The sequence below is a fragment of the Theropithecus gelada genome, chromosome 18, assembly GCF_003255815.1.
Source record: "Theropithecus gelada isolate Dixy chromosome 18, Tgel_1.0, whole genome shotgun sequence".
NCBI classification, from domain to species: domain Eukaryota; kingdom Metazoa; phylum Chordata; class Mammalia; order Primates; family Cercopithecidae; genus Theropithecus; species Theropithecus gelada.
The window spans coordinates 69557568-69584395 of NC_037686.1; the positions used below are offsets into that span (position 1 = coordinate 69557568).

Genomic DNA, 26828 nt, shown 5'->3' on the forward strand with positions numbered 1-26828 from the left:
GGGAGAGCAAGGCGCGCGGCGACTCCGGTAAGGCCCGCGGCCGCGCCCTCGCGCCCCGCCGGCGGCCGGTGCGGGGCCCGCGCCCTGCCAGTCCCCGGATGCGGCGCGGGGGGCGCCGGGAGCGGCGGGGCGGGGGCGGGGGCCGCGCAGACCCGGGCCGCCGCCGCCGCCGACTGGCCGGGCGGGCCGCAGCGCGGGCGGAATGATACGGGCGAGTCGCCGCCCGGCCCCTCCGCGCGCTGGGCCTACTTTCCTGGGCCGGGCGGCGGCTGAGGCGGGAGGCGGGAGGCGGGAGGCGGGTGAGGGAGCAGGCGGCCGCCTCCTCCGCGCGCCCTGCCCCCGCCGGCCCTGTCGCGGCCCGCGCTAAACTTGAGGGAAAGTGGCCGCCCCGTGTTCCGTCCCGGGGCGGGAGGGCCGCGGGGCGCGCCGGGGAGGCGGCCTGGCTAGAGCCCGGGCCTGCGGACACCGCTCCCCGGGCTCCTCCCGGACGGCGCCCCCGCCCGACCCAGCGCGGCGCCGGCTGCCCGGGGGACGTTGGGCTCGGCCCACAGGGAGGCTGTGGAGCGCGGGGTCGTGCACACAGTAGGCGCCAGCGTTGTCCGGGAAGCGCAGGGTCGTGCACACAGTACGCTCCAGTGTTATCTGGGGAGCGCTGTGGGTCGTGCATACAGTAGGCGCCATTGTGATCCGGGAACTTGAACCCTGAGCCTTTGGAGACGCTGTGGGTAGTGCATACAGTAGGCGTCATTGTGATCCAGGGAGCTGGAACCCTGGGCATTTGGAGAGTGCTGTGGGTCGTGCAAACAGTAGGCGCCATTGTGATCCGGGGAGATTGAACCCGGAGCTTCTGGAGAGCGCTGTGGGTCGTGCATACAGTAGGCGTCAGTGTTATGTGGGGAGCGCTAGATCGTGCACACAGTAGGCGTCAGGAAGTGTTTTCCCCGATAATTTATGCTCCATGGTACTTTGCTAAAGTCATAAAATAACTCGGATTTTGTTTTCCAAGGAAGAAAGGCCCAGAATTTAAAAGCAGGCAAAGACACAACCGGCCACCCCCAAACCTTGGCCCTTCCAGCGGTCAGGAATTGACCTGCTTTCCGCCCCAGCCCGGAGCTTGAGGAGCGGACTTCACGGCGCAGGGGGAACGGGGCGCGCTCGCCGGTGCCGCGGTTCCCAGGTCGAGGGCAGTGGGGTAGGGGGGCGCCGCGCCTATTCTCGCGGGCGCTGTGGTTCCCGTGCGGCCTTGGACGCGAGTCTTCCCCCGGCGGGCCCGGTTCCTGGGCCTGGTCACCCGTGCAGCTGGAGCGGCGCTCCGCGTTTGGAAAAGGTTCTGAAGGGGCTCTAAGGGGGAGTAGGCGCCTAGGACTCCGTATGGGAGTTGGTGTGTTAGGCCTTGACTTCCATTATTTTTATGTGACTGGTTAGCTTAGTGACTCAAGTGTTCCCCTTTTCTTGGGGATGAGTAAACTGAGGCTCATTAAAGAGCTTGTGACCAAAGAACATAGATGCCCCAGAGAAAGGTCGGGCTTGGAAACTACAAGGGTTATGCTAATTTTGTGTTTAGGAAGAAAGAGGTAATGGGTAGGAATCAATGTAAACTTACTCTATAGGCCACACCAAACCAGGAGTTCTTGTCGTGATTGCACTTGGTAGAGTTAACACACATGCACATTAGGGAAACGTTGGTGGCCAACAGGCGTTTCAGCGAGCTTTCGCACACCTGATGGGCCTTTGTGGGCTGCGGGAGAGATGTTGGCTGCACCATGACCCGGGTATGCAGATTTGTATGTAGTTGGGTAACAGCAGTGCTCAGAATTTCGATTAATGGTTGATGGTGTCTGGAAGGAAGTCTTTGTTGCCTCTCCCACTGTTGAGTTTTGGCCTTGACCTTATTTGGTTAGTTTAATTTTTTTGTTTTGTTTTGTTAATATGCTGTCTGCCAAAAATAATGTAAGGTGCGGTGTCTCAGTTACTTGGAAGAAGGCTTAGCACAGAGAAAGAATGTAGAATTTCCATGGCCACAGGTGGGGCACCCATTCCCCCAGTATCCACATCTCACTGATGGTATCCCTCTCCACCTGGTGTTTCACCCTCAGGCCTCAAGAATTATTCCATTTCTTTTATCCCCCAACACACTTCCTGATTTAGTCTTGCAGCTTCTACCTCGGGAATGGATTTCCAGTGGGCCCTCCTCTTTCCATCTCCAGAGGCGCTCCCTGGCCCAGCCGCCCTCTCCGGGCTGGAGGCCTGCAGCCCTCTTCCTGGGCCCTGCTAGTCCTGGGCTCCTATAAATAAATCGGTCACTTGGCAGCGTGGATGATCTTGTTAAATGTAAATCAGATGGCCACACCCTGATTAAAACCCTGCATTGGCTTCCTCATCCCTTTACCAGAAACCCACACTCCTCCAGGATCCTGCTGATCGGGCGGTGTCTGGCTCTTCTCTCTTTCCTTGATCGGGCATGCAGTCTTCTGTTTTCCTTGATGCCATATTAGTTTTTGTCTCAGGGCATTTGTCATTTCCTAGTCTGAGAAACACCTTTTGCTAGTCTGTGGCTCCAGGTGCTTTAGTGTCTTCAGAGAGGCCTTCCTCAAACCTGCTTAAAAGTAGCCTTTCCCTTCTTAACACCAGTCCTCCTGTAGCAAAGTGGTTCTCAAACTGTGGTTCCTGGACCCATGGGGGTTCCCCGAGATGTTTTCAGGATTCTGTAAGGTAAATACCATAGTGAGACTAAGACGATTAGGCTTTTTCACTCCGTTAATTTTTGCACTAATTTTACAAAAGCAATTTTTGGCACAACTGCTGACATCGTAGCACAAATCTAGGTGGTGGTGGCGGTACCTAAGAGTGAGGCTGCATTACCTTTATATATCACAGTCAAAAGGAACAGGTTGCACCAGAGAAAATGCAGAATAGATATGACAGTCTAGCTGTCTTCTATTAATCGAGACATTACAAAGATTTGTAAAAATGAAAACCATTCTATTTTTGGGGAAGATGTATTTTTCATAAAAATATGTTAACGTAGTAGACATTTTAAATGGAGAAATATTTTAAAAATTGATTAGTTTTAATTTATAATAGGACAAACATCAATAGATATAACTTACATAAACTAAAAGACTTTGAGGGCCTCTTTTTTTTTTGTTTTGTTTTAAATAGAGATGGGGGTCTCACAATGTTGCCCAGGCTGGTCTTGAACTCCTAGGCTCAAGTGATCGTCCCACCTCAGCCTTCCAGAGTTTTGCGATTACAGGCATGAGCCACTGCTTCCAGCTGAGGGCTGCATTTAAGAATGTATAAAAGGGACCTGAAACCAAAATGAGGAACATTGCTCTATCAGTTACTGTGTTAATCATGTTTCTCATAAGTGAGGTGGTTTTATTTTCTCTGTTGCCTTATTATGAATTTTATTCCTAAGAAAACTGCAACGGATGTAGGGATTTTTACAGATCGGGGAATTAAGCTCAGAGCGGATACCTGATTTTTTTTTCTTTTTGAGTTGGAATCTCTATTGCCCAGACTGGAGTGCAGTGGCGCGATCTCAGCTCATTGCAACCTCTGTCTCCTGGGTTCAAGCAATTCTCCTGTCTCAGCCTCCTGAGTAGCTGGTACTACAGGCGTGAGCCACCGTGGCTGGCTTTTTTTTTTTTTTTCTTTTTTCTTTTGTATTTTTAGTAGAGGCAGGGTTTCACCATGTTGATTAGGCTGATCTCAAACTCCTGGCCTCAAATGATCTGCCCGCCTCGGCCTACTAAAGTGCTGGGTTTATAGGTATGAGACACCGCACCCAACCTGGAAACCTGGTTTGGAAAGTCCAACCAGTTTCTGAGTGGCAGTTGGGAACTGGATCTCCATTTGAATCCAAAGCATGAATTTTAGGCCTGTCACGGTGGCTCACACCTGTAATCCCAGCACTTTGGGAGGCTGAGGTGGGCAGATCACTTGAGGCCAGGAGTTCGAGACCAGCCTGGCCCACATGGTGAAACCCCATCTGTACTAAAAAAAAAATACCAAAATTAGCCAGGCATGGTGGCTGGCGCCTGTAGTGCCAGCTACTTGGGAGTGCTGAGGCATGAGAATCACTTGAGCCCAGGAGATGGAGGTTGCAGTGAGCTGAGACTGCGCCACTGCACTGCAGCCTGGGTGACAGAGGGAGACTCAGTCTAAAAAAAGAAAAAAAAAAAACGTGCATTTTAGTGTTCTGCCTTGATAAATATAAAGCCCTGCATGTGCATTAATTCCTGTATTCAACAACTTTTTTGTTGTTGTTGTTGTTGAGACAGAGTTTTGCTCTTATTGCCCAGGCTGGAGTGCAGTGGCACAATCTTGGCTCACTGCAACCTCTGCCTCCCGGGTTCAAGTGATTCTCCTGCCTCAGCCTCCCGAGTAGTTGGGACTACAGGTGCATGCTGCCATGTCCGGCTAATTTTTTTGGATTTTTAGTAGAGACGGGGTTTCACCATGTTAGCCAGGATGGTCTCGAACTCCTGACCTCGTGATCTCCCACCGTGGCCTCCCAAAATGCGGGGATTACAGGTACGAGCCACTGTGCCTGGCTCCACAACTATTTTTAAAGCACTTCCTGTGATAAGTGAGCCCTGTGCTAGGGTCTAGGAACACAAAGCTGAAAAGAGACATGATCCTAGGTATCCTTATAATGGTTCATCGTGACAGATCGGGCACTTGAAGTCTAGGCTTCCTGGAGAAAATGATGTTAAAATTGAAATCTAAAGAAATGAATAAGAAGAGGCCCACTGAAAGAAGATTAGTTGAAGTAGTCAGGACGTGAGAAGTGAGTCTCACCGGCGTTGATGGGCAGCATTCATTCAGCACTTGCTGTGTCCCTGGCACTATCCTGGGGGTAGAAGGATGAGTGAGATATGGTTTTTTTCTTTATCGTAATTATTTTAGCAATAATGTGACCTTGAGGGAAACCACATTTTGGAATCTCGTATGACTTCCATCTGTTTTTTCCAATGGAATGGTGCAAAATTTTTCTTTTTAGCTTGTGCCTTTAGTTGGTCTCCTGCTGTTTCTTTTTCCTTTTGGAGGGATATTTGTAATACTTAGTTCATTTCCAGAGAGTGGAGACAGGCAGACCATAAGCCCAATGGATAAACAAGTCTTTTCCTGATTAGGTTACCAGTTCAGGAATTTTCAATTTTCTTGGAGGAATTCAAGAGCCCAAGGGGAGGGCACCACCAGCGTAAGCTAGGGGTAGTAGGACTTTACCTTTTTTTTTCTTTGAGACAGGGTCTTGTTCTGTCGCCCAGGCTGGAGTGCAGTGGCACAATCTTGGTTCACTGCAACCTCCGCCTCCCGGGTTCAAGTGATTCTCCCACCTCAGCCTCCCGAGTAGTTGGGATTACAGGTGCATGCCACCACGACTGGCTAATTTTTTGTATTTTTAGTAGAGATGGGGTTTCACCATGTTGACCAGGCTGTTCTTGAACTTCTGACCTCAGGTGATCCACCTGCCTTGGCCTCCCAAAGTGCTGGGATTACAGGTGTGAGCCACCTGTCCCACCAAACTTTATTTTTTTAAGAGGCAGGAGGTAGCCAGAGCTGTAGTACCCTTAGGCTTATGGTAGCAGTGGAGTACTTACTTGCTTCAGGGAGACAGCTTCTGCTTAAAATAGTAACTTTCTAACAACATCAGGTATCTATCCAAGAATGAAACCTCCACTCTCCATAACTGAACCTTTTAGGTAGGCAGAAATTTGGAGTATTTATTTATTTTGGAGACGGAGTCTCGCTCTGTTGCCCAGGCTGGTGTGCAGTGGCGTGATCTGGGCTCACTGCAACCTCCGCCTCCCGGGTTCAAACAATTCTCCAGTCTCAGCCTCCCGAGTTGCTGAGACCACAGGCACATGGCCATCACACCCAGCTAATTTTTTGTATTTTAGTAGAGACAGGGTTTCACCATGTTGCCCAGGCTGGTCTTGAACTTCTGAGCTGAGACAATCTGCCCGCCTTGGCCTCCCAAAGTGTTAGGATTACATGTGTGAGCCACCGTGGAGTATTTAGTATTTTGAAGGAAGTGTGATTAGATAACCTCTAAATATTTTATAATCCTGGCATTAAGTAGTGATATCACATGGGTTCGAAACCTTGGTCTTTCATACAAAACGAGCTTGGGAAAAGCTTTAGTGTAAACCATAATTCCTTATTAGATAAAGTCAATTCCATACTTTTGGAATGCTTTTTATATTTTATGCCTTTACGTTGTCTGTGTGTACAGAGATAGTGTGTCTCTGCTTTCAAGAAAGTAGCAGTGTTTTTCAAGCTATTTTTTATTATAGAACTTTTCTTCACATGAAGTATCATGGCAAGGCCTGCAGCATGGTTCTCACCCTTGGCAGCTCAGCATTATGGAATCTCCTGGGGGAGGATTTTTTTTATTTTTTTATTTTTTTTGACTGAGTCTCGCTTTGCGCCCAGGCTGGAGTGCAGTACCGTGATCTCAGCTCACTGTAATCTCTGCCTCCCGGACTCAAGCCATCCTCCCACTTCAACCTCCTGAGTAGCGGGGACTATACCCTTGCGCCACCATGCCTGGCTAATTTTTGTATTTTTTGTAGAAACGGGGTTTCGCCATGTTGCTCAAGCTGGTCTCAACTTCCTGGACTCAAGCGATCCCCTGCCTCAGCCTCCCAAAGTGTTGGGATTACAGGCATGAGCCATTGCACCCAGCCAGCTTATGATTGCTAAGAGAAGCCAGAAATGTGTATATTTATTTGAAACCTCTTTGTTGTTACATTTAAGTAACTATTTTATTCGCAAAAAACATCTGCCTAGGAAAGTGCACAAGTTGGAGGTGAGGAGCTTCATGAGTTTTCCTGTGGAGCCAGCAGCCAGAGCATTTGTGCCCCTCGCAGTCACTGGTCCTCCCCGCACTGTCCTGGCTTCTGATACCACATGTTAGCTTTACCTGTTTTTGTTTCAGTTTTTCTTTTTTGAGATGGAGTCTCACCCTGTCGCCAGGCTGGAGTTCTGTGGTGTGATTTCCACTCAATGCAACCTCTGTCTCCTGGGTTCACGTGATTCTCCTGCCTCAGCCTCCTGAGTAGCTGGGATTACAGGCACGCGCCACCATGCCTGGCTAGTTTTTTGTATGTTAGTAGAGACGGGGTTTCACCCTATTGGCCAGGCTGGTCTTGATCTCCTGACCTCGTGATCCACCCACCTTGGCCTCCCGAAGTGCTGAGATTACAGGTGTGAGCCAGTGCGCCCAGCCAGCTTTAGCTGTTTTTGAAGTAAATTGAATTTATAGTATGAACCCGTATTTTTTCTGGCTTGATTCATTCAATATTTATTTTTATGAGATTATTGCTGTTGCTATGCAGCAGAACTGTGTTTTTTTGATAGGTATATAGTATTCCATTATATGAACCTGCCATAAATTACTCTTCTCCTCTTGATATTTGGGTTATTTCCAGTTTTTGGCTCTTTTGAATAAGTGTTGCTACAAACTTTTATGTATTTCTGGGCCATAGTGGATACAGCCAGCCAGTCTCCCAGTGACAGTCCCGGCTTCCTCTCCTACCAGCAGGGGGCGTGCGAGCATTTGTTCGGCAGGCTCAGTAGCACTTAGTATCGCCTCTCCGGGGGATTCAGTCTTTTGACTTCCCTGGGCCACATTGGAAGAACTGTCTTGGGCCATACATAAAATATGCTAACACTAATGGTAGCTGGTGAGGTTAAAAAAAAAAATTGCAAAAAAAATCTCATAATGTTTTAGGCAAATTTATGAATTTGTATTGGGCCATATTCAAAGCCATCCTGGGCTGCATGTGGACTGTGGATTGGACAAGTTTGGCCTGTCCCTTTATTGCCTAGCTGTTTTGGTATGTATAATAGTGTCTCATTTTGATTTTTATTTTGAGTTCTATGCTAATACAGTTTTTATGTTTGTCAGCTATTCTCTTTTGCTAAGCTCTGTTGAAGACCTTGACCTGTTTTTCTACTGGGACATATATATTTTAAAATTAATGCTTTCTTTTCTAGAGCAGTTTCATGCTTACCCAAAATTGAGCAGATAATATGGAGCAGATAGTATGGAGACACCTTCTGTCTCTCCTCACAGTTTCTCGTATTAGTAACATCTTGCATTAGTGTAATAAGTTTAGCCAATGTTGATACATTGTTATTAACTAAAGCCCATCGTTTGCATTAGGATATATTTTCTGTGTTGTGCATTCCATGGGTTGGACAAATGCATATCTGCCGTACAGTGTCATACAGAATAGTTTCACTGCCCTTTGCTCCATCTATTCATCCATCCCTTCCCCGATCAATGGCAAGCACTGATTTTTTTTTTTTTTTTTTTTTTTTGAGACGGAGTCTCGCTCTGTCACCCAGGCTGGAGTGCAGTGGCCGGATCTCAGCTCACTGCAAGCTCCGCCTCCCGGGTTCACGCCATTCTCCTGCCTCAGCCTCCCAAGTAGCTGGGACTACAGGCGCCCGCCGCCACGCCCGGCTAAGTTTTTGTATTTTTAGTAGAGACGGGGTTTCACCGTGTTAGCCAGGATGGTCTCGATCTCCTGACCTCGTGATCCGCCCGTCTCGGCCTCCCAAAGTGCTGGGATTACAGGCTTGAGCCACCGCGCCCGGCCGCACTGATATTTTTATTGTCCTTATAGTTTTGCCTTCCCCAGAATGTCACATAGTTGGAAGCGTTCAGTATGCAACCTTTCAGATTGGTTTTGAGTAAGCAACATTCATTTGCATTCCACCATGTCTTTTCAAGGCTTGATAGGTATTTCATTTTGTTGCTGAATAATATTCCACTGTATGGATGTATCACATTTATCCATTTACATTTTGAAGAACATCTTGGTTGCTTCCAGTTTTTAGCAATATGAGTAAAGTTGCTATAAATATTTGTGTGCTGGTTAGTGTTGGATGTAAGTTCTCAAGTCACTGGGGTAAATCTCGGGGACTGTGACTGCTGAATTCTATGAGAAAACTATGTAGTTTTTTCTAACAGGCTGCCAAGCTGTTTTCCAAAGTGGTTGTATTATTTTGTATTCTCACCAGGAATGAATGAGACTTTCTGTTGTACATCCTAATCAGCATTTCGGATTAATTATTTTTTTGGATTTTAGCCATTCTGTTAGGAGTGTACTGGATATCTCATTTTGATTTGCAATTTCCATCATGTGTTGAATTTTCAACATATGATGTTGAGCATCTTCTCATAGGCTTATTTGCCATCTGTGTATCTTCTTTGGTGAAGGGCTGTATGCCATTTTATTACTGATATATAGGAGTTCTTTGTATACTCTGGATGAGTTTTTTGTAGTCTCCTATTCACTCTTTTAAAGATACGCTCTAATCAATTAAACAAGTTCTTAATGCCAGTTTGTCAGTACTTTTTGGATCTATTTAAATAATATTTGACCACTGTAATATTTTCCTGTGTTTTCATCTAGAGGCTTTATTGTTTTACATCTTTATTTTATTTTTTTGAGAGGGGGTCTTGCTCTGTCACCCAGGCTCGAGTGCAGTGGCATGATCTTGGCTCACTGCAACCTCTGCTTCCTGGGTTCAAGTGATTCTTGTACCTCAACCTCCTCAGTAGCTCACATTACAGGTGCGTACCACTGCACTTGGCTAATTTTTTGTATTTTCAGTAGAGATGGGGTTTCACCATGTTGGCCAGGCTGGCCTCTAACTCCTGGCCTCAAGTGGTCCACCCACCTTGGCCTCCCAAAGTGCTGAAATTACAGGTGTGAACTGCTGTGCCCAGCCATATGTCTCACCTTAGATTGACACTTCATCTGAATGTGATTTGAAGAGGGAAAGGACAGGAATTTTTTTTTTTTTTTACATATAGTTATCCAGTTAATCTGCAGTATTTGTTGGAAATACCATTTTTGTCTTTTTACGTGGTTGCAAATCAGGCGAAGAATTGTTCTGTACTTGATTCTTTTCCATTGTTTTTTTTTGTTCCTGGCTAGTCAATTTCACGCTGTCTTAATTATGCTATTCTGAGTCTTGGTATCTAGTATGGGAAATATAAGTCCTCCATTTAGTTTTTAATTTTTGTGATCATCTTGACAATTGTTGGTACTTTTCAATTTCATGTAGCTTTTTGAATAAGCATATAAATTTTCATTAAAAAAGCTTGCTGGGATCTTGATCACATTATATTGACTATATAGATAATGTGGGTGGAGCTAATGTCTTTACAGTCTTGCGTCTTTGAATCTAAACACAATCTCTCCAATCATTTCTTTCCTCGTTACCGTCTCTCAGTCATGTTTTGGGACTTCAGGATAGAGGACTTATACAAATATTGTTAAATTTACTCCTAGATATTTGATATTTCCTGAAACTATTGTTGATGGTATTTTAAAAATTTCATTTTCTGTGTGTTGCTTGTTTATAGAAATATAATTGGATTTTTAAAATTGATGTTATATCCAAAGTCTTTTACATATTTATTATTTGTGATAGTTTGTAGACTCTTTTGGAATTTTTTCTATAATCACATTTGTAAATATTGACAGTTTTATTTCTTCATTTCTAATTTTTATCACTTTTGTTACTATTTTTTCTGGCTCATTGTACTGGCTAGGATCTCTTCTATAATGGTGAATGAATGTGGTGAATAAGGGACATTCTTGTCTTGTTCCCAACTGCAGGAGGAAAATTATATTATTAACTAGGGTGCTTGTTGTGGGCTTTTTTGGCGGGGGGTGGGGGTAGATATTATCAGATTACATGAGTTTTATTTCTGTTTTGCTAAGTGTTTTTTATCATGAATGGGTCTTGAATTTTATCATGTTTGTTTTGTATTTATTGTGGTGATCGTGTGGTTTTTCTCTTATATTTTGTTGATAGGGTGGAAAATGTTGATTTTTCTAATGGTAAGTCAAACTTGTATCCCTGGCATACAAGCAAACTTGTTGTGATGTTATTCTTTTTTGTATATCTGGATTTGATTTGTACATACTTTATGCTTTCTATATCTGTGTTTATGAGCCACATTGGACTACAGTTTTATTTTTTTATGTTGCCATTCTCAAGTTTTGATATCAGTATTTTGCTGGCTTCATAAAATAGGTTGGAAAATCTTCCTTTATTTTCTTTTCTCTGTAAGAGTTTATAATAAGGTTGGCATTATATTGTTTTTAAATCTTTGGTAGAATTCCCTGTTAGAATCATCTGGTCTTTGAGATTTCTTTGGGGAAATTTTATGTTTTTAATTTTTAAAATAATGTAAAAAAATAGACATGAGGTCTTGTCATGTTGTCTAGGCTTGTCTTGAAAACTCTTGGGCTCATGCAGTCCTCTCACCTTGGCCTCCCAAAGTGCTGGGATTACAGGCATGAGCCACCATGCCTAGGCCTTTTGGGGAAAATTTTAAATTGCAGATTCAGTTTCTTGAGTATATATGAGACAACTGAAGTTTAAAATTTTACTTTGTGTCAGTTTTGGTAAGTTTTGTTTGTAAGACCCATCTAATATTTTACAATTTATTAACAGAACATTATTCATAAGTATCTCTCATTATCTTTTTGTGACTGTAGGCTCTGTAGTGATGGCCCTCCTCTTTTCTCTGATGATGGAGATTGTGCTTTTTCTTATTTTTTTCTTAGTCATGACAGGGTTTATCAATTTTAACAATCTTCTTAAAGAACCAAGTTTGGACTGTCAATTTGATTAATAGATGTTTGTTTTACATACCAGTAGTTTCTTCCCTTTATCATTTTCCTCCTTCTACTTTCCTTAGGGTTTTTTGTTTTGTTTTTTTTTTTTTTCATTTCAGGTTTTAATGAAAGCTTGTATATGAGACTACTTTGTTCCTGCATCTACTCAATTGTTTCTTCCTTATATTTGCCCTTTTACTTTTCTACTTGGCGAGATGTGGCCTTCCGTACAAGGATCTTTTTGCGATCTGTGTCCAGTTTTGGCCTAGTGAGAACCACCTTGCTGGGGTGAATGCCTACACGCACAGTTGTGCCATTAGCCTTTTCCCGCTGCACCCGTTCAGTGTAGAGGACATATTTCTTCCTGTAAACCTGGACTACTTTGCCAGTTTGCTGACCTTTCTAGTGTCCTTGTATAACCTGAACATCATCCTTTCCGATGGGCATTGATTGAACATTGTACTTGTCTCTCAGCTCTTTGGAAAGAAGGGAAGACAAAAATCTTCCTGTGAATGTGGGAAGGTGCATTGAAATGCCTTTTGTGGTTTTTACTTTGGTCAGAAGTCACAAAGGGATTGAACTTCATTTTGGCTGTTCCCGCTTCAGTCATGGCCACAAAAGGGAAGAAAACTACATACACACCGCTTCCAGTTCTGTACCTACATTTTATTTTATTTTATTTTACTTATTTATTTTTCTTCTCATCTTCTTGGTATGGATACTTAACTAATTATCAGCCTTTCTTATTTTCTGATATATACATTTAAGGTTGTAGGTATTAAGGCTATTGGCATTTCTACAGTTTTAACTGCATCCACCAAGTTTTGATATGGTTTATTCTTGTCTTCACTAAATTCAAGATTATTTTCTGATTTCTATTGTGATTTCTCATAAGTTATTGAAAAAGATGTGGCCTAATTTTAAAATTACCTTCATTGTTATTGATTTCTAGTTTACTTGAATTGTTGTCGGAGAACTTACCTTGAATTACTTAATTATTTGAAACCTTCTTGGGTCTTTTCATGTTATGTGGTTTTATTTGGTAAATGTTCCATGTGCAGTTGATAAGAACATGTATCTTTTTTTTTCTGTCAGTTACTCAGAAAAGTGTATTAAATATTAAATTCTCCTATGATTGTGAATTTGTCTATTCTTATATTCCGTCAATCTTTGTATCTTGAGCTACATTTTTAACCATACAAATTTAAAGATCTTATATTTTCCTAGTATAGTAAGCCTTTTATCATTATGAAATAAGTCATACTTTATATCTAGTAATGATTTTTGCCTTAAAGCCTCCTTTGTTCGATATTGGTACACCTACATCATGACTGCTTTGGTTAGAGTTCTAACGGTATTTCTTTTTCAATTCTTTTACTTTGTCTTTCTATCCTTATATGTAAGTTATATCTCTTGCAAGCAGCCTATAGTTAACTTTTCTAAGTACGGCCTGATGATCTTTATCTTTAATTGATATGCTGATTTTAAGTACATTTAAGGCTGTTTTGAGTCGTAGTTTTCTACTTGATTCATCATTTTATATTCCCCTTTCTTTCTTGCCTTCTTTTGGCTCAATAAAGTATTTTTAAGTGCCATTTATACCTCTCCATTCATTAGCCTGCTATTTATACGGTTTTTTTTGTTTTGTTTTGTTTTTTTGAGACGAAGTCTTGCTCTGTTGCCCAGGCTGGAGTGCAGTGGTGCAGTCTCAGCTCACAGCAACCTGTCTTCCAGGTTCAAGCGATTCTCCTGCCTCAGCCTCCTGAGTAGCTGGGATTACAGGCGCCCGCCACCACGCCCAGCTAATTTTTGTATTTTTAGTAGAGACAGGGTTTCACCATGTTGACCAGGCTGGTCTCGAACTTCTGACCTTGTGATCCACCCACCCTGGCCTCCCAAAGTGCTGGGATTACAGGCGTGAGCCACCACGCCTGGCCTGTACAGTCTTTATAATTTTTTTTCTTTGAGGCAGGGTCTCACTCTTTCAGTTGTCCAGGCTGGAGTGCAGTGGTGCGAGCATAGCTCATTGCAGCCCCAAACTCCTGGGCGCAAGTGATTCTTCTGCCTCAATTTCCCAAGTAACTGGGACTACAGGTGCCCACCACCATGCCTGGCTAAATTTTTATGTTTTATTTTTTAAAGACAGGATCTTGCTATGTTGACCTTAAACTCCTGGCCTCAAATTATCCTCCTGCCTTAGCCTCCCAAGTAGCTGGGACTGCAGATGTGAGCCACCATGCGTGACGCTTTTCTCCTTCTTGCTAGTGCCCTTTGATGCACAAAGGTTTTATTTTCATTTATTTATTTGTTTTTTTTTTGAGACACAGTCTTGCTCTGATGCCCAGGCTGGAGTGCAGTGCTGCAGTCTCGGCTCACAGCAACCTCTGTCTTCCAGGTTCAAGCGATTCTCCTGCCTCAGCCTCTGGAGTAGCTGGGATTACAAGCATGTGCCACCACCCCTGGCTAATTTTTGTATTTTTAGTAGGGATGGGGTTTTGCCATGTTGGCCAGGCTGGTCTCGAACTCCTGGCCTCAAGTGATCCGCCCCCCTCAGCCTCTCAAAGTGCTGGGATTACAGGCATGAGCCACCGTGCCCAGCCTTCACAAAAGTTTTGAATTTTAATAGAGTGCCATTTATGTTTTTTTCCTTTGGTTATTTGTAGCTTTTCGTGTCAAATTTAAGATACTGTTGCCAAATCCATAGTCATGAAGCTTGTCCCTTATGTTTTTCTTCTAGGAGATTTATAGTTTTAGTCCTTAAATTGAAGTCTTTGATCTGATTTAATTTTTTGTATATGGTATGAGGTGAAGGTCTGAATTCTTTTTTTTATTTTCTTTTTTTAAAGTTTTTTGAGACAGAGTTTCACTCTTGTTGCCCAGGCTGGAGTGCAGTGGTGGAATCTTGGCTCACTGCAACCTCTGCCTCCTGGGTTCAAGCAATTCTCCTGCCTCAGCCTTCTGAGTAGTGGGATTATAAATGTGTGCCACCATGCCCGGCTAATTTTTGGTTATTTTAGTAGAGACAGGGTTTCACCATGTTGGCCAGGCTGGTCTTGAACTCCTGATGTCAGTTGATCCACCCGCCTCAGCTTCCCAAAGTGCTGGGATTACAGGCTTGAGCCACCGCGCCCGGCTTTGAATTCATTTTTTAACCTGTGTATATCCACTTCGGCTAGAACTATTTATTGAAGAGACTGTTCTTGCCTCATTGAATGCTACTGGCATTCTTGTCAAAAATCAATGGATGATAAATATATGTGTTTACTTCTGAACTCTCACTAGTGTCTCTGTCCTTTTGCCAATATATCATACTGTTTTGATGTGTCAATGATACTTTATGTCAAGACACATTAAAATGAATAGATAGCCATTAGAATTAGTTATTTGTGTGTCACTTAATGTCACCTCACAAATTGCTAGTGATACATGTCATACTTAGAAGACACTGCACATTTTTAGAAAATATATACTTTTGCATCATTGGGCAGCAAACTAGGCTCAAATACTCATCATCATCACACTTACCAGCTTGAAAACGCTTGGCAGAGAACATTCAGTGGATGGGTTAAAAACGTGGAGTGAAATACATTGGTCTTGGGCACAGAAGTGAGAAAGAGACAACTGTCTTTATTGTGTTAATTTTCATAAAATTATTATTTAGGAGAACAACCAGTCTTTCCCATGACTAAGACAAAGGGCCTTATCAGCTTTAGGAAGATTGTGGTTAAGTAAACATTAGAGTTTTTTACTGTGGAAAATAATGCGTAGTGCATATAAACCTTTAATGACTTTATCACTCAGGGACTTCACTGTGGTGGGAGGAGTGCTGTGACCTGTGGAAAGTCGTGGAAATTTCAGGGATTGCAGTCGTGATGGCTATGATTCCAGATGGAGTCACAGTTTACAGTTTAGTGCAGGAGTTGGCAAGTATTCTTTCTGTCAAGGGTCAGATGGTAAATGTTTTAGGCTTTGTAGGTTGTACGGCCTCTGTTGTAACCACTCAGATCTGCTATATGCCTGAGTTTCAGCAAACCTTTGTGTACCAAAAAGGCTAGGCCATAGTTACTTGACCCCCAATCTAGAGGAAAAGACAGGAAGAGAAAAGAAAGTTATGTATTATAGCACTTTACTTTTGAGTAAACTATATTGATATGTAACAACACACAGAGAAGAACAGAAATTGTGGTTGGTTCAATGAATTTTTCACAAAGAGAACTCACTTACATAGTCAGCACCTAGATTAAGAAAGAAGACAGTGGCACCTGGCCGGGCACGGTGGCTCACACCTGTAATCCCAGCTCTTTGGGAGGCCGAGACGGCAGATCATGAGGTCAGGAGATCGAGACCCTCCTGGCTGACATGGTGAAACCCCGTCTCTACTAAAAATACAAAAAATTAGCCGGGGGAGGTGGCGGCGTCTGTAGTCTCCGCTACTCGGGAGGCTGAGGCAGGAGAATGGCGTGAACCCGGGAGGCGGAGCTTGCAGTGAGCTGAGATCGCATCACTGCACTCCAGCCTGGGCGACAGAGTGAGACTCCGTCTTAAAAAAAAAAAAAAAAAAAGAAAAAAAAAGAAAGAAGACAGTGGCACCCTAAGAAATCTTAATTGTGCTCCATCCCAGTAAGGACCCTCCTCATTGCGACTAGCCACTTTCCTGATTTCTAACAACATAGGTTAGTTTTGCCTATTTGTTGAACTTTTGAAATAAAATGAAACCATACAGATTGTTTTCTTACATCTGGCTTTTTTTGGTAAAAATGTGAGATTCATCCATGTTTTTGTGTAGAGCAGAAGTTTGCTCGTTCTCACTGTTTGTTAGTATTCCATCATAAAAGCTGCTGCAGCATGTTTGCCCATTCTGTTGTTGGAGGGCGTTTGTGTTGTTTTTTGTTGCTGCTGTTATAAACTGGGCTACTGTGAATGTTTTAAACATGGCTTTTCAGTGCACACACACATTTCTGTTGGAGATGTACCTAGGAGTGGAACTGCTGGATTGTAAGTTATGCATGTATTTAGCTTTAGTTGATGCTGCTAAATAGTTTTCAAGAGTGGCTATAGCAATTTTCATGCTCTCTGGCAGTATATGAGATTTCCAGTTACTTCATCTCCTCATCGATCTGTGGTAGTGTCTGTCTTTTTAATTGTAGCCATCTGATGGGTGTGCACCTTCAAAAGTATTTTAAAAGTTATTTCACATTTATGATATAACTTGGATCTTAACAACCCTGTGAGTGGGTAGGACAGAAATCACTATCCTTATCTTTGGGTGAAGAATCAGGCTGAGAGAGAGTTTATTCGGCTTGCTGGAGACTCACAACTCATAACTTGGCAGGAATGAGACTCATCCTCAAGTCGTCCGACTCCAACTGCTGTATTCATCAGTGTCTTCCCAGTCTCTGCCGTGTATCCGTATTTTGATGTACAGATACCCACCTTTCAAGATGCATGTTTTATTGAAAATGGGGACAGAATCTCAGAATGGGCCCTCCACAGTTCTCTGTGGCGCTTTTTAGCTCTACTTGATCTAAAAGTTAATATGTGTATTGTTTTGATGTTCACACAAATTGTATGTTTGTAGAGGTGAAAACAGAATAATGACAGCAAACAAAACAAGAAATTATGCTGTATATAGAAAATTAGTTTTTTGCATTGTCAACGGAAGCACTCTACTTTGCCATATGCTGCTGGATCATTTTTAGAAAGGCCCTGCTACTTTCAGGTCCTGAGCCTAGAATTCTTAGAGTTCTGGTTAAAGTGAGACTATAGACACTTGAGGTGTTACTTTGTTATTATTTAATATGCTGTGGTTTTGTTCAATTTGGGTACTGTGTGTGTAGTGCCTGAACATACATCTACCCAAGTTTGTAGTCTTTCTTTAGAAATACAAATTTATAGGTAGTAAAGCAAGAATTTCAAAGGGAGTTGATGTTTCTTTAAAAAATGAGGGATACAGGCCGGGTGCAGTGGCTCACGCCTGTGATCCCAGTATTTTGGGAGGCCGAGGTCGGCGGATCACCTGATGTCGGGAGTTCGAGACCAGCCTGATCAACATAGAGAAACCCCATCTGTACTAAAAATACAAAATTAGCCAGGTGTGGTGGCGCATGCCTGTAATCCCAGCTACTCGGGAGGCTGAGGCAGGAGAATTGGTTGAACCTGGGAGGCGGAGGTTGCGGTGAGCAGAGATTGCGCGCCATTGCACTCCAGACTCCAGCCTGGGCAACAAGAGTGAAACTGTCTCAAAAAAAAAAGAAGTGGTGCTATTCAAAACATCTTACTTTTCCTGTTGAATACCGGTTAGGGATGAATTTTCCATATGAGTTACATTTCATTTCCATTTGAGTACCCACTTATGAGTACATACATTTGAATAGATAATTGGTAAAATTCAGAAAGGGCAGGGGTCTTCTCTGGTTCTCCCTACTTCTCAGTGCAGGTGCTTTTGAGTGACAGGTGAGTGCTCCTTCTTGGAAGAAAGCAGGTGCCTGTGGCTGGTGCTGTTACCCAGTCTGAGCATTTGGCTTTCTGAGGGACTCTACAAAGAAAATAATGCAGACTTATTTCACCCAGCTCCTGGGAACACCACGTGGCCCAGGTATGTGTGTATAAAATAAGAAGAGTCAAAAGGTACTTAACAAGCTGGAAAAATTCAATCTAATGTAGGCAGTTTTGAGGTGGAGGGCATGAGCCAGTAAGACTGAAAGGTGAGAATCAGATAAATTGGTTTTGGGAGCTTCAGACAACTGGGAAGAGGTTAAAAAAAAAAAAAGCCATTAGCGCCAATCTATCTCCAAATATTTAACGTGTATTTGTTAGGCACACATTACATGCCAGGCTTTGTGAAGCAGAAAGGGTTCCAGGATCCAAACACTTCAGAGTTTTACCTGATAAAGTCCAACTGTGTTAAAACCTGAATGCTGACAAATGTGGGAGAAGCAGTAGAAACAGGGAAGAAAGTAGAAGGGACTTTTAAATAAAAGAAGAGGCCAGGCAGAGTGGCTCACTCCTATAATCCCAGCACTGTGGGAGGCAGAAGTGGGCAGATCACGAGGTCAGGAGTTCCGGACCATTCTGACTAACACGGTGAAACTCCGTCTGTACTAAAAATACAAAAATTAGCCCGGTGTGGTGGCGTGTGCCTGTAGTCCCAGCTACTCAGGAGGCTGAGGCAGGAGAATCACTTGAACCCGGGAAGTGGAGGTTGCAGTGAGCCAAGATTGTGCCACTGCACTTCAGCCCGGGCTGCAGAGGGAGACTGCGTCTCAAAAAAAAAAAAAAAAAAAAAAAGAAAAGAAAAAGTAAAGAGACCAGGCGCAGTGGCTCACGCTTGTAATCCCATCACAGGGAAAAGGTAGAAGGGAGTTTTAAATTAAAGAAGAGGCCGGGCACAGTGTCTCACGCCTGTAATCCCAGCACTTTGTGAGGCCAAGGCAGCATCAGGAGTTTGAGACCAGCCTAACCAATGTGGTGAAACCCTGTCTCTACTAAAAATGTAAAAATTAGCCAGGCATGGTGGCACAGGCCTGTAATCCCAGCTACTCCAGAGACTGAGGCAGGAGAATCGCTTGAACTTGGGAGGCGGAGGTTGCAGTGAGTGGAGATCGCACCACTCAACTCCAGCCTGGGTGACAGAGTGAGACTCCATCTCAAAAAAAAAAAAAAAAAAAAAAAAGGAAAAGTAGAGAAAGGATAGTAGAGATGACCTAAAGTGATAGCAATTTGGAGTGGCCTGATGCCTGTCAGGTGTTCCAGGCGTACTTGTGACGACAGCATCTGGTCTCAGGATGAGAGTGTGGGAGCGGTGTGCGTGCCTGGCCAGAGGGCTGTTGTCTTGGAGGAATAGGGGATGACAGAGTAGGGTTCTGAGGGTGGTGCACACTGAGAGCAGAGTGAGGAAGATCAACCATATTTTAGAACGATTTTTATTCAAAATGTAAAAACAAAAAAAGCTTGGGGGTTAGCTCAGTTATTTTAGAAAGTACTCAGAAACTGAAACTGTTATATCTCTCATTTTAATATGAAATACATCATCAAGATTTATGGATAACTGAGATTTTAAATGCACACTGCTGAAGAGTTTGTCATAAGAGGCCAATCTGAGTTAAATCCCTGGAATGCTGTAAGTGCAGTCAGTTTGTTGGAACTCAGCATACAGTAAATAGACATTTTCTATAGATTAATGTAGGGTCTCTAGGCGGGGCATAAAAGAACTTTGCCAGTAAGATTTAGCTGCTTAGCCTGATTGCTGGGCCTGATTGGGGTAGAAGAGCAATTTTTAAGGTAGCTTATCTAGTTCCAAGTCATGACAAACCAGGCCTGAATACAGTCATGGAATAGCAGGATTATGGAGTGATGGGTAGGGCATTGAATAAAGAGATGGCCCTGGTCCTAAGTTATTGGCAGGCCCTTGTCCCAGTAGCTACAGGAAACATTGTCTTATTTATTCCGCACAACTCTGAGATAGGCTTTCTTATTTTTGGGGGTGGTAGACGGCTATTATTCTATTTAGAATATTTATGTAAAAACTTGAACTGATTTTGAAACTAGTCTCTACTTAAGGCAAACAAAGCTGCTCATTGTGCAATCCGTTTTTGTTTAATTTTGATAGTTTAAAGTTCTTGGTAGCAGAAAGGGTGAATAAAGTGAACAGTGGTCATATTTTTATGTGTGAGGTGGCTGTGTGGGTAAACTGCCTTGGAATTCTACATATGCATCCCCTGTGTACAGTGAACTCTTACAGTGACCTACCCTCTGTCTTCTTAGGGGGCAGAAACACAGAGCTGAAAAGTACTGTTCTAGATCTTGGATTTGATAACAGTTAAACGCAGGCAGTTTTGTGCGTATTTTGGTATGTGTGTTTGTACAGGAGCGGCAGAGAATACGTATTCTGACTTGGGAGGCATTAGGAATGTCTCCTGCTAAAAACCTCAAGTCCTTCTTTTAGCTGCCTTTAAAAAAAATGCAGCTGGGGCTGGGCACAGTGGCTCATACCTGAAATTCCAGCACTTTGGGAGGCAGAGGCAGGTGGATCACGAGGTCAGGAGATCGAGACCAGCCTGACCAACATGGTGAAAGCCCGTCTCTAGTAAAAATACAAAAATTAGCCAGGCGTGGTGGTGCACGCCTGTAATCCCAGCTACTTGGGAGGCTGAGGCAGGAGAATCACTTGAACCCGGGAGGTGAAGGTTGCAGTGAGTGGAGATCACACCACCATTGCACTCCAGCCTGGGTAACAGAGCGAGACTCTGTGTTTAAAAAAAAAAAAAATGCCCGTCTCAAAAAAAAAAAAAAAAAAAAAAAATGCAGCTATCCCCCAGAAGGCCATCTCCATGAAGAGGCGGTCATTCATTTGATCACATCTTTCTTTGATCACTGGTCCCCTAATGGATCTGATGACCTCTGTGGCTGCAGAGACCCCTGCACAATGGAGGTGTGTGGAGACGTATGTGCATATGTGCAGGTGTGGGTATGCTGTTCCAGCAGGGTCCATAGTCTCCTGCAGCCTAGCTGGGGCTCCTCTCAGTTAAAAGCCCTTATTTAAGGATTCATTAATTAAAGAGACTCTGTCTCTTTTTAAAAAATAGAGACAGAGTCTCACTATATTTCCCAGAATGGTCTCAAACTGGCCTCAAGCAGTTCTTCTGCCTCTGTCTTCCAAAGTGCTGGTATTACAGGCATGAGCCACCATGCCCAGCCAGGATGCATTAATTTAATAGACCTCTTTCTGAACAACAGATACTCTGGGGACCAGAAATTTGAATGAACTTGAAGGCATGATGGACCAAAGGTGTTATTTGAGGCCTGGGACACTGCCCAGAAAGGGCTGACACTCTGAGCAGAAGGAAAGCAAGCGAAGTGGGGACAGTGGAGGCCACCACGTCCTGGCAGGAAGGTGTCAGGGTGGAAGGTGCTTCTCCAGAGCGAAGGGAACCGGCTCCCTGTACAAAGGTGTGCCCCTAGGCAGAGCGAGAGTCTAGACCGCCATTGGGTTTCAAAATTATGCTCAGTGTGGAAACTAAAACCATGTTGTTGTTTTTAAACAATTTTCCAGTCATATTTTAATTTGAATTATTGTTTTAAGTTTGTGTCTGAACCAAATTAATATTGTGTTATATCACTGTTTGGAAGAAGAGACTCACTGAAATTATTATGTTTTGAGTTTGTTAAGGAGCAACGTCTTGCTTATTAAGATAACTCTTTTTCTGGAAAAGTCTTAATTCATAAGTAAATCAACATCATTTTTCTTTCTTTCTTTTTTTTTTTGAGATGGAGCCTCCCTCTGTTGCCCAGGCTGAAGTGCAGTGGCACAATCTCGGCTCACTGCAACCTCTGCCGCCTGGGTTCAAGCGATTCTCCTGCCTCAGCCTCCCTAGTAGCTGGGATTATAGACGTGCGCCATCAAGCCTGGCTACTTTTTGTATTTTTCGCAGAGAGGGAGTATTTACCATGTTGCCAGCTGGTCTCAAACTCCTGAAGTCTGGTGATCCACCTACCTCGGGCTCCCAAAGTGCTGGAATTACAGGCATGAACCACTGTGCCCAGCCTCAACATCATTTTTCAATTTTAAATATATAGTTCATGTCTCCTAGGGTTTTATCTATCAATTTCAGTTAATTCCTTCTCATTTTTGGTCAACATATTAAGTATTTTCAACATAGAGGCTGTGAAAATTGTTTTATCGTCCTGAGATAGCTTTTTAATTTTGCATTTCAGAAATTAAGTTGAGGAACTCTTTTATTAATGTACTCAGCCTTTAAGTTAAAACACTTGTAACTGTGTTCTTGAAATCCAGTTTTCAGCCGGGTGCGGTGGCTCAAGCCTGTAATCCCAGCACTTTGGGAGGCTGAGACGGGCAGATCACGAGGTCGGGAGATCGAGACCATCCTGGCTAACACGGTGAAACCCCGTCTCTACTAAAAAATGCAAAAAATTAGCCGGGCGTGGTGGCGGACGCCTGTAGTCCCAGCTACTCAGGAGGCTGAAGCAGGAGAATGGCGTGAACCCGAGAGGCAGAGCTTGCAGTGAGCTGAGATCCGGCCACTGCACTCCAGCCTGGGCGACAGAGCGAGACTCCGTCTCCAAAAAAAAAAAAAAAAACAGTTTTCAACAGACATTTTATTTGTCTCTTCCTAACCTCGAAACTATTTCTTACCATATTACACAGTTTTCCAAGGGGATTGTATATCAATTGCTATGGTCCCAACAATCATTTTATTTTATTTTATTTTTATTTATTAATTTTTTTTTTGAGACGGGTTCTCGCTCTGTCACCCAGGCTGGAGTGCAGTGGTACAATCTCAGCTCACTGCAAGCTCCGCCTCCTGGGTTCATGCCATTCTCCTGCCTCAGCCTCCTGAGTAGCTGGGACTACAGGCGCACGCCACCCCCAGCTGGTTGGTTTTTTTTTGTATTTTTAGTAGAGAAGGGGTTTCACCATGTTAGCCAGGATGGTCTTGATCTGCTGACCTTGTGATCCGCCTGCCTTGGCCTCCCAAAGTGTTGGGATTACAGGCGTGAGCCAGCATGCCCGGCCCCAACAATCATTTTATTTGGGCCTGGGAAGTCATAAAACATTTACTATTAGTTTTAGTGTAGAAATTTTGAAAGTATGGTCTTTGAACAGGATGTGAATATAGTTAAGAATAAATGGAATAAAAATTATGCGTATCTTTTTCTTAGTAGACGCACTTTTTATGTATGAAATTGCAGTCTTTTGAATTGCATTGTATTTCTTGAAGCCAGAATTTGCCTTTTCTCAAGGTTCTGCCAGAATAATGTTTGCAGCTGTTGCTGACTTCCTCCACCCTGTCTCTGTGCCCCTCCCACGTGGGCTTCACCTACCTCCTGTCCTTTGGAATCTCCAGGTCCTTGCTACAAGGCAGATTCAACCTTCCGCCAGGAGACTTTTGGCAGAAATGGGAACTGCAGGCTGTTTTCTCAAAACAAAGATTTCAAGGTCTATAGAACATTTTGAGTGCCTGTGTTTACCACACAGACTCGTGAGAACAAGGGGGTTTCCTGAGCTACTTGGTTCTTCAGCTTACCCCGTACTCTACTCCCAAATTTCTGAAGTCTAATATTTTTGGATCAAATTTGATACAAGTAGCTGTGTGCAACGTATTTCTGGTCTTCACATAGCAAAGTATATTACGTATTTATGTCCAAATTATAATACTTGAAGTATATTTATTTTAAAAAATTGTAGAGATTTAGGGCATCTTTATTTTATGGCATTTTAGACGAGTTTTGTGATTATCCTGTAGTATGTTATTTGTTGTATACAGTCTTACTTGAAAATACTTTTTTTTTTTTTTTTTTGAGATGGAGTCTCGCTCTGTCCCCCAGGCTGGAGTGCAGTGGCGTGATCTCGGCTCACTGCAAGCTCCGCCTCCCGGGTTCACACCATTCTCCTGCCTCGGCCTCCCAAGTAGCTGGAACCAGGTGCCCGCCACCATGCCCAGCTAATTTTTTGTATTTTTCGTAGAGACGGGGTTTCACCTTGTTAGCCAGGATGGTCTCAATCTCCTGACCTCGTGATCTGCCCGCCTCGGCCTCTCAAAGTGCTGGGATTACAGGCGTGAGCCAACCCGTCTGGCCGAAAATACTTTTTAAGTTAAAAGCACTTCACCTGGGTGGGTTTATAGAAACTCTTTGTAAAAATTGGGGATTGTCTGAGGCATTGCAATCTCTTGTCTTCCTGAACCTCCTAACCCATGTCTATATATGAGAGAGCAAAGGTTTTATTTTTAAGAGACAGGGTCTTGCTCTGTGGCCCAGGCTGGGGTGCAGTGGTACGATCATAGGTCACTACAGCTTGAAACTCTTGGTCTCAAGAGATCCTTCCCCCTTAGCCTCCCGAATAGGTAGGACTACAGGTACGTGCCGCCATGCCTAGCTAATTTTAGTAGAGATGGAGTCTCACTGTGTTGCTCAGGCTGGTCTTGAACTCCAGGCCTCAAACAATTCTCCTGCCCTTGTCTTCCCGAAGTGCTGAAATAAAAGGCATGAGCCACTGCACGTGGCAGTTTTTCTTTTTGACTTAATCTGGTTTTGCAGCAGTTTTGAGAGACATTGAGTTTGTGAATTAGCATTTAAAGGCTTTAATATTTCTACTAGAGTTTTGTTTACTGAGTGATTTAAGAAACAATGTGTATTATTGATAGAATCTTAAAGTGATTTGGAGGTGAAATGTGTCAGTGGTTTGTAGTGACTTTGAAACACTATTCAGTAGGTTCACATGGTTTAAGAAGCATCATTATAGCTTTTGTGTGTTTTGGTGTGTGTGACTGTGAAGCCTCAGGAATTTAGTTTAAGCTTCTGAAAAGCCCACCAATAAGTATTTAGAATTCTGTTGTCCCATATCTTAGTCATCTCAAAGTTTCTCATTTCTAACTTTAAAACATGTCAATTTAAAAAATTCAGTATATCATTAATTTCATCTAAATCTCTCATAAATCTCTGATAAAATTTTGTTTTTAAACAATAACCAATAATTTGGTTTTATTTATGTGATAAGAATAACAACTGGTATTTATTGTCTATACTTATGCAATTTTATAGATGGAGTTTTAACATTGAATGCGGAGAACACTAATTATGCCTATCAAGTTCCAAACTTCCATAAATGTGAAATCTGTCTACTATCTTTTCCAAAAGAATCCCAGTTTCAACGCCACATGAGGGATCACGAGCGAAATGACAAGGTATGTATTTTCAAAGGTGATGTCAGGAATGTGAGCGTTGAAACTGGAGGTATTGTAAAAATGAACAAGTAAAATCAAAACTTTTAATTTAGGTTCCTAAATAGTAGAACATTTTATGTTGTACAAAGAAATATTTTGGCCTTTTTAAAAGTTAGAATTTATTTGGTAAGACGAGAGAGTGAGAGCTTGTCCTGGTGAATTTGTATATTGAAGTTATTTATTTGTGGACAAATAATTATTTAAAAAATACAACTTTTTAAAAGTAGTTCCAATTTCCTGTATGACTGAACATAGAAGTGGTGTGTTTGGAAGTATTTTTCTGCAATGGAGAGTTTTATCTTTAAGTGATCTTGCATTTAAAAATGGTATTATAGATGTTTTAGGTTGTATTTCAGGAGGGAGCAAATATTAAATACTATCTTAAATAGAAATTTGAACTCTTTTTTGCAGTACCTCTTGTGGGATATGTCAAGAATTTTAGTGCCTTAATGGAATGATTTGCCTGATAGATGGAAAGTGGCAGTTAAAACTATAATTAAAAAAGTGATTGTCAACTTTTCTCTAGGTAGGAGCATGTAAACTAGTGAGCCATTTGAGACCAGGAAAACACCAGGGACCTCCTTTAGAGAACGGGATATGACCGTCTCAGGCTTGACTTTCAGCACAAATGGTGCTGCTATAGCTATGATAATATATAAATATAATATACTAGTATGCACCAGTATTATTTTCTCAGGTTTGACAATCTGAAGATACTGACTTATTCCTCATTAGGATCTTGTCACTTCAGAGAGAAATGCCAAGAAATACCAGTGATTATCTTTTTACAATTGAATAGAAGAATACCTTCCATTTTGAGAAAATCTTAGACCTAGATAGCAACTCTGTTAAAATCTAGTAAAATTTTGTATGATTATTTTACTTGAAGTTTTTTTTTTTTTTTTTGAGATGGAGTTTCACTCTGTCGCCTGGACTGGAGAGTGGCACCATCTTGGCTCACTGCAACCTCTTCCTCCCAGGTTCAAGCAATTCTCCTGCCTCAGCTTCCCAAGTAGCTGGGATTACAGGCACGTGCCACCACACCTGGCTCATTTTTATATTTTTAGTAGAGATGGGCTTTCGCCATGTTGGCCAGATTGGTCTCAAACTCCTGACCTCAGGGCGATCCACCCACCTCGGCCTCCCAAAATGCTGGGATTACAGGCGTGACCCACCGCCCCCAGCCTGCTTGCAGTGATTTCGTTTATAATAGTGTAGTTGGTCAGAAATGGGAAAAATCCAACTTAATGAGTTGAAATTTTTCAGACTACAATCCAATAAATTTATATGCAGTTTTTTTTTTTTTTTTAAAGATTCATCATGAACTCTATTATTTCAATGAATTAGAAAAGTTTGACAGATAAAATGTTTGGAAGCAAACACTGAGAATACATTATTAGAATATGTTTCTTTCTCTGTGTGTTCA

The 26828-nt window shown here is 42.8% G+C and overlaps 1 protein-coding gene and 1 pseudogene across 1 annotated transcript in view; one reads left to right on the top strand and one right to left on the bottom strand.

Moving 5' to 3' along the window:
* The first annotated feature begins 1525 nt into the window (after window positions 1-1525).
* Window positions 1526-26828, top strand: part of ZNF236 (zinc finger protein 236) — a 146393-nt gene continuing 121090 nt past the window's right edge. Inside the window, exons 1-2 of the mRNA XM_025365657.1 lie at window positions 1526-1772; window positions 25221-25363. Coding sequence (XP_025221442.1) covers window positions 1724-1772; window positions 25221-25363 — 192 coding nt within the window. The 5' untranslated portion in view covers window positions 1526-1723. The remainder of the gene's footprint in view (window positions 1773-25220; window positions 25364-26828) is intronic.
* On the bottom strand, window positions 2386-12246 carry LOC112611704 (annotated as a pseudogene).